General features: G+C 45.6%; 1 protein-coding gene across 1 annotated transcript in view; it reads left to right on the top strand.

The window, feature by feature from the left end:
• Positions 1-8,078, top strand: part of LOC119575472 (5-methylcytosine rRNA methyltransferase NSUN4-like) — a gene marked incomplete in the record, with an annotated part of 14,593 nt that overhangs the window by 764 nt on the left and 5,751 nt on the right. Inside the window, 5 exon segments of the mRNA XM_037923117.1 lie at positions 1,175-1,336; positions 1,598-1,760; positions 2,756-2,871; positions 3,014-3,180; positions 3,522-3,659. Of these exon segments, the coding sequence (XP_037779045.1) occupies positions 1,175-1,336; positions 1,598-1,760; positions 2,756-2,871; positions 3,014-3,180; positions 3,522-3,659 (746 nt within the window).

The following is an 8,078-nucleotide window of genomic DNA, read 5'->3' as shown; positions in this document are numbered from 1 at the left end:
GGTTCTCTCTTTTTCTTTTTTTTTTTTTTTTTTTTTTTTTTTTTTTTTTTTTTTTTTTTTTTTTTTTTTTTTCTTTTCTCTCTCCTTCTTTTTATCTTTTCTCTTCTTTTTCTTCTCTCTCTCTCTCTCTCTTTCTCTTCCTCCTCTCTCTCTTTTCTTCTCTCTCTCTCCTCTTGTCTCTCTCTCTCTCCCCTCCCTTCCTCTCTCCCTCCCTCTCCTCTCTCTCCTCTCTCCACCCTCTTTACTCCCTCTCCTCCCTCCTCTCCCTCTCCTCCCTTCCCTCCTCTCTGTCTCTCCCTCTCTCTCTCCTCTCTCCTCTTCTCTCTCTCTCTCTCCTCTCTCTCTCTCCTCCTCTCTCTCTCTCCCCCTCTCTCTCTCTCGTCTCCTCTCTCTCTCTCCTCCCCTCTTTTCCTTCCCCTCTCTCTCTCTCTCTCCTCTCTTCTCTCTCTCTCCTCCCCTCTCTCTCTCTCTCTCCCCTCTCTCTCTCTCTCTCCTCTCTCTCTCTCTCTCTTCTCCCTCTCTCTCTCTCTCCTCTCTCTCTCTCTCTCTCCCCTCTCTCTCTCTCTCTCCCCTCTCCTCTCTCTCTCTCTCTCCCCTCCTCTCTCTCTCCTCTCTCTCTCTCCCCTCTCTCTCTTCCTCTCTCTCTCTCTCCTCTCCCCTCTCTCCCTCTCTCCTCTCTCTCCCCTCTCTCTCCTCTCTCTCTCTCCCCTCCCCTCTCTCCTCCCCTCGTCTCCCCTCTCTCTCTTCTCCCTCTCTCTCTCTCTCTCTCCTCTCTCTCCTCTCTCTCACTCTCTTTCTCTCTCTCTCTCTCCTCTCCTCTCTCTCTCGTCTCTCTCCTCTCTCTCTCCTCCTCTCTCCCTCTCTCTCTCTCTCTCTCTCTCTCTCTCTCTCTCTCTCTCTCTCTATCCTCTTCTCCTTCCTATCTTTTTTCTTCTTTCTCTATCTTCTCTCCTCTTCCTCTCTTTTACCTCGCCTGTCTCCTCTCTCTCTTCTTTTCTTATCTTTTTTTTTGTTTCTCATCTCTCCTCTCCTCACCTCCCTTCTTCTTGCTTTACTTCTCTTCCCTCTCATATCTCCTTTCTTCTCTCTCCTTCCTTTTTTTTTGTCCACTCTCTCTCTCTCTCTCTTTATTGTATTTTTTTTCTTCTTTATTTTATTTTAATTTATTTTCTAGGGCTTGGAGAATTGGATTGAAGAAGCTGATGTTTTCACAAATGCTAGTCAGGGTGATCAGGAAATAGGTGTCACGGCTGTAAAGCAAGAAGAACCCATTGATTTCCCCAAAATGCTGAAGATTTTCGCGTTCGAGAAGGGGAACATCTCAGATTTTCCGCAGGTGAATCAGGTCGTTACGAATTTGGTCTGAGATAGGTTGTGGTGTACTTTTGTCTTTGTGGTTTTTATTTTACAGAGGTAGGTTTCATGTATATATGTATATATGATGTGTATATATAAACCTAAAGTTACATTGCCAGAAAAAATAATCCAAGGGAAGGAATAAACAAAAAAAAGAATAAACAAAAAAATAAAAATAAATAAATAAATAAATAGTAACAATTAAAAGCAAAGGAAATCACACCCTCTTGAACCTTTTCAGCCCAGGTATGACCCCCAGCTGAAAGTCTTAGACCATTATGCAATGGATGGGGCCTCACTACTACCAGTCCTGGCCCTGGACGTTAACCCAGGGGATAGGGTCCTTGATATGTGTGCAGCTCCTGGTGGAAAGTCGCTGCTGGTGCTCCAGACACTCTTGCCAGGTATTTGTTATAAGGTTTGTTTGCTAAGGTTTAAGGAGTATAAGTGTCGTTCCAAGGTGAAGGCAAAAGGGATGCTTGCCTCTCGTTGTCTTTTATAGTAGATGGATGGTTGTGTATCTACTATTTGAGATTACTGGTGTCTTATCTCTTTGGGGAGTGTTTGTTGTGGGTGTAAGTGCCCACAGGTATGGCTGAGTGTTGATGGTGAAGTTGGAGATCAACGGCAGGCTCCCCAGTCGGCTAAGGACTGGGCAGTCCTTGTGATGCTGCTGCTGTTGTCTGCTCTGCTAGAGGATCAGGGAATGCTGATCTCATTTCGAGCTCTGCGGCTTAAGTACACAAGTGCTGTGTAAGCGCACAGGGAACGAGGGGAGCCCACTGTCCAATGAGCGCGGACATGGCTGTGGATCTGATGTGACCCAACTTAGGAAACTATGCCAAACTTCAGGTTGTGGGGTTGTGGTGCTACACAATTGTTCCATGCACACAAAGTAAAACCACAAAATCCCACTGAAGCAGAGCTACTGGCCATATATTTGTCTTTGTCACCAGCTAGCAATCCTCTGTCCTTACAACGGTCATCCTACCCATCCTCCTAATCTCACATTCAATGATTGAACCAACAGCTTGCCCATACCAGATATTTGACTAATTAACAAGCTCTAAACTGGCACAACACAACTGAACATTATGGGTACAGAACATTACACAAACAGAGAGTTTAACTTTATTCTAAATACAATAAAGTTGTGTATGTTATTACAAGAAATGTGTACAGTAACAATATTTAAACTTCTAATTGAAGTTTCTTTTCACAGAACATCATTTTATTGACTTTGCTCACCCACTTCCACTTCTACCTCCTATATAAATCCATTGTATCAGTTTCATATTTATACCTTAACTCCTACCTCAGTACAGTCTGTTTTAAACCCAAAGAGATCAGAACTAAAACTGCTCAACTACAAAGACTAACATGCCATTGATAATTTCAGGGTTGTTGGTCAGTAATGATGTGTCAGAAGGTCGTGTTAAAAGAATCAGAAATATCTTGAAGCAATATGTTCCTAGAGGCATATCATCTGTCGAGAATATGACAGTTGTAACACAGGTATGTTCCAGTGGACTCATGGTTTGTATACATTGTAGTAATGAAATGTAGTTATCTTAAACACAATAAAGAAATTATGTAGATGTTAATATTATATACCAGATGCTATGTATAAGATAAAATTTTTAAAAATTACTTCCAGAAAAACGGGTGCATATTTGGAAAAACTGAGGAATACGACAAGGTTTTAGTAGATGTTCCTTGTTTGACGGACAGACATTCTCTTATGGAGGATGATAACAGCATTTTTAAGACAAGCAGAACTAAGGAGAGATTAAAACTGCCAGAAATTCAGAGCCAGTTGCTTGTGTAAGTTGGGGATTTTGTTTAAAGCATTGTGTGTTTGTGTTGGTATTTTCATTTTCTGTTTGTATATCTGATTATTTGTTGGCAATATATGTTTATGTTGTGTTTGTTGTTTATTTATTTTTATTTGTTTATATAAGTATGTTTGTGACTGTGTATGTGTTGAGAATCATTTATGTAATTTCCAAAATCTTCAGTAGGCAGGAAAAATGAAGGATCTCGTTTCCTTTTTATGCTAAATTTTCATAATAAATTATTAGCCTAAGTGAAATCTAAACACACTTACAACAGCACAGTAAGGCAGGTTGCTAATAGTTCTTTTTTCTGTATTAAATTAATTACAGGTCAGCATTACAAGCTGTTCGTCCAGGTGGGACTGTAGTCTACTCCACCTGCACATTATCACCCTTACAAAATGATGGTGTTGTACATTTAGCCCTTTCTAGGATATGGCAAGAGACTACCATTGAATGTTCTATTGTGTAAGTATTAGGGTGTCCACTGACATTGGTTTTGCAAGAGCAACTTTAATTTTCTCTCTCTCTCTCTCTCTCTCTCTCCTCTCTCACTCTCTCTCTCTCTCTCTCTCCCTCTCATCTCTCTCTCTCTCTCTCTCTCTCTCTCTCTCTCTTCGTCTCTCTCTCTCTCCTAGCTCTCTCTCTCTCTCTCTCTCTCTCTCTCTTACCTTCATCTCTCCTCTCTCCTCTCTCCTTCTCCCTCTTTCTCTCTCTCTCCAACTGTTTCTCTCTCTCTCCTCTCCTCTCTCTTCTCTCTCTCTCTCTCTCTCTCTCAGTCTCTCATCTCTCTCTTCTCTCTCTTCCTCTCTCTCTTCCCTGTATTCTCTCCCCTCTCTCTCTCTCTCTCTCGTTCTCTCTCTCTCTCTCTCTCTCTCATCTCTCTCTCTCTCTCTTTACTGTTCTCTTCTCTCTCTCTCTTACTGTTCTCTCTCTCTCTCTCTTACTGTTTCTCTCTCTCTCTCTCTTACTGTTCTCTCTCCCTGTTCGCTCTCTCTCTCTCTCATCACGTGTTCTCTCTCTCTCTCTCTCTCTCACTGTTCCTCTCTCTCTCTCTCTCTCACTGTCTCTCCTCTCTCTCTCACTGTTCTCTCTCTCTCTCCTCTCTCTCAACACCTGTTCTCTCTCCTCTATCTCTCACTCTCCATCCTCTCTCTCTCTCTCCTCTCCTCTCTCTCTCTCTCCTCATCTCTCTCACCCTCCTGTTCTCCTCTCTCTCTCGCTCTCTCTCTCTCTCTCTCTCCGCTCATCTCGTCTCTCTCTCTACCCGTCTCTCTCTCTCTCTCATTACTGTTCTCTCTCTCTCTCCTCTCTCTCTTACTGTTTCTCTCTCCTCTCTCTCGTCTCTCATCTCTCTCTCTCTCTTCCTCTCTCTCTCTCTCCTCTCTCTCTCTCTCTCATGTCTCTCTCTCTCTCTCTCTCTTACTGTTCTCTCTCTCTCTCTCTCTTACTGTTCTCCTCTCCTCTCTTCTCTCTCCTCCTCTCTCATCTCCTCCATTCTCTCGTCTTCTCTCTCTCTCTCTCTCTCTCTCTCTCTCTCTCTCTTCTCTCCTCTCTGTCTCTCTCCTCCCTCCTCTCTCCTTCTCTCCTCTCTCTCTCTCTCTCTCTCTCTTCTCCTTCGTCCTCTCTCTCTGCTTCGCTCTCTCTCTCTCGTCCTCTCTCCTTACTGTTTCTCTTCTCTCTCCTCTCCAATCTCGGTCATCTCTCTCTCTCTCATCTCATCTCTCTCCTCTCGGCTCGTCTTCTCTATCTCTCTGCTCTCTCTCTCTTCTCCTCTCTCTCATCTCTCGTCCTTCTCTCTATCTCTCCCCCTCTCCTCGCTCTCTCTTCCTCTTAAACCTCCCCTTCTGTTCCTTCTCTCCTTCTCCCCTCTCATCCTCTCTCCTCTCTCTCCATATCTCTCAAATCTCCTCTTCTCTCTCTTTGGACATCATCTCCTTCTCCCCCATTCTCTCTTCACCTCTCGCTCATCTTCTCTCTCTCACGTCCGTCTCTCCTCTCGCTCCTCCTCTCCGACTCTCTCTCTCTCCTTATCTTACTGTTCTATCTCTCTCCTCTCTGCTTACTGGTTCTCTCTCCCAAAACAAAAAGCAATCCCATCGTCTCGTTACTGTTCTCTCTCTCTCTCTCATCCTCTTACTGTTCTCTCTCCTTCTTCTCTCTCTCGTACTGTTCTCTCTCTCGTCGTCTCTCCTCCCTCGAGCTTCCTATCTCCTCACTGGCCTCCTCGTCTCCCTTCTCTCTCTCTCTCCTCCTCTCTCTTCCTCCGCATCCTTCTCTCTCTTCCCCTCCTCTCTCTCTCTCTCTCCTCCTCCATCTCTCTCTCTTCTCTTACTGTTCTCTCCTTCTCTCTCCTTACTACATCTCTCTCTCTCTCTCCTCTCTCTCTCTCTCTACTGTTCTCGTCTCTCTCTCTCTCTTACGGTTCCTCTCTCTCTTACTGTCTCTCTCTCTCTCTCTCTCTCTCTCTCTCTTACTGTTCTCTCTCTCTCTCTTACTGTTCTCTCTCTCTCTCTTACTGTTTCTCCTCGTCCTCTCTCTTCTCTCTCAGTCCTCCTCTCCTCTTCGTCTCCCCTCTCGTCTCAATCTTCTCGCGTCCTCTCCATCTCTCTCATCGTCTCTCTCTCTCTCCTCTACTTCTCCTCTCTCTCTCTTTCTCTCTCTTTACAAGTTTCTCATCTCTCTCTCTCTCTCCTCTCTCTCTCGTCTCTCTCAGCTCTCAATCTTCTCCTCCCCCTCATCTCTCTCTCATAATCTTCTCTTCTCTTTCTCCTTCCTCACAGCTCCAATCTCCTCCTCCTCTTCTCTTCTCTCTCTCACTGTTTTCTCTCTCTCTCTCTCTCTCTTACTGTTCTCTTTCTCTCCTCTCTCTTCTTACACTGTTCTCTTCCTCCTCTCTCATCTCTTCTTACTCTCTCGCTCCTCCTTCTCTCTCACTCTCCCTCCATCGTCTCCTCTCTCTTCTTCTCTCCCTCTCCTCGTCACTCCCTCCTCTCTCTGTCTCCTTTCGCTTCTCTTCCCTTCTCTCGATCGATCTCGTCTACCTGTCTCCTCTCGTCATCTCTCTCTCTCTCTCTTACTTTCGTCCCTGTTCTCTCTCTCTCCCTCTCTCTCTCAGTCTCATCTCTCTCTCTATCCAGCGCTCTCTCGGTCTCCCTCCTCTCTCTCTCTCCATCTCTCCTCTCTCTTCTCTCTTCTCCCTTCTCTCTTTCTCTTTCTCTCACTGTTCTATACTACTCTCTCTCTCTCTCTCATCTCTATCTCAATTCCTCAAACCAGTCCCCCCCTCCCCTCTCCCTCTCTTCTCTCTCCATCTCTCCTCATCTCTCTCTCCTCGTCATCCTCTCTCTCTCTCTACTGTTCTCTCTCTCTCTCTCTCCTTCTTTTTCTCCTCCTCTCTCTCTCCTCTCTCCGCTTACTGTTCTCTTCGTCCTCTCATCTCATCTTCCTCTCTACCTGTTGCTCTCCTCATTCTTCTATCCTCCTCTCTCTCATTATCTCCTCTCTCCTCCTCTCCTCGTCCTCCTTACTGTTCTCCTCACACTTCTCTTCTCGCTCGCTCTTCTCCTCTCTCTCTCCTCTCTCTCTCTCTCCTCTTCTCCCACTCCTCCCTCTTCGGAATCTCTCTCTCTCTTACTGTTTCTCAGATTCCTCTCTCTCTCGTCTCTCTTTACTGTTCTCTCTCTCTCCCTCTCTTCTCTGTCCTCATCTGCCTCTCTCTCTCTTCTCTCTCCTTACTGTTCTCTCTCTCTCCTCTATCTCTCCGAAATCTCTCCTCTTCTCTCCTCTCTCTCTCGGTTTCTCAGCTCCTCGTCTCTCTCCTCATCTCTCTCTCGTCCTCATCTCTCACGTTCTCCTCTCTCTCTCTCTCTTCTCTCTCTCTCCCCTCTCTCCCGTCTTCTCTCTCTCTCTCTCGTCTCTCTCTTAACTTTTCTCTCTCTCTCGCTCTTCTCTCTACTGTTCTCGTTCTCTCTCTTACTGTTTCTCCCACTTCTCTCTCTCTCCTTCTTCTCTCTCTCTCTTCCTCTTACGTGTTTCTCTCCTCCTCCTCCTATCGTCTCTCCTCTCCTCTACATCTCTCCTCTCTCGCATCCTCTCTCTCCTATCTATCTCGTCCTTCTCATCTCTCTTGTCACTCCTCTAGGATTCGTCAGGTCTATCTCTCTCTTCTCTTCCTCTCACCCCCTTCTCTCTCACTCTCCGTCTCTCTCTCTCTCCTCCTCGTCTCTTCTCTCTCTCTTAACTGTTTCTCTCTCTCCTCTCTCTCCTCTTACTGCCTCTCTCTCTCTCTCTTACTGTTCTCCTCTCTCTCTCTCTCTCTCTCTCTTCATCTCTCTTACTGTTTCTCTCTCTCATCTCTCTCATCTCTCTCTCGAGGACTGTGAGCTATAGCACGCTCATCTAGCTTAATGTTCTCGACATCTCTCCTAGCAGAGATTACTGTTATCGATATCATACTCTCTTACTGTGCTCTCTCTCCTCTCAACTCTCCTCTCTCGTCCTCACACTATCTCTCCCACTCTCTCAGTCCGTCTCTCTCGCTCTCCTCTCTCTCTCCAATTCTCTCTCTCTTACTGTTCTCCATCTCTCTCTCTCTCTCGTCTTCTCGTCCATCTCTCTTAAACTGTTCTCAATCTCTCTCTCTCCTATGTCTTCCTCCTCTCTCATATCGTCTCTCTCTCGTCCTCTCTCTCTCTCTCCCTCTCCTCTCACCTCTCGTCTCTCCACCTATCTCTCTCTCTCTCTCTCTGCTTACTTTGTTCATCTTCTCTCTCTCTCTCCTCTCTTTCTTACTGCTCTCGTCTCCTCTCTCTTACTGTTCCGTACTGTTCTCCTCCTCTCCGCCTCTCTCCTCTCTGTTACTGTTTCTCTCTCACAACTCTTCCT

Source organism: Penaeus monodon, chromosome 7, assembly GCF_015228065.2.
Source record: "Penaeus monodon isolate SGIC_2016 chromosome 7, NSTDA_Pmon_1, whole genome shotgun sequence".
NCBI classification, from domain to species: Eukaryota; Metazoa; Arthropoda; class Malacostraca; order Decapoda; family Penaeidae; genus Penaeus; species Penaeus monodon.
Note: the sequence above shows the minus strand (reverse complement) of the source record. Positions and strands in the feature narration are given on the sequence as shown.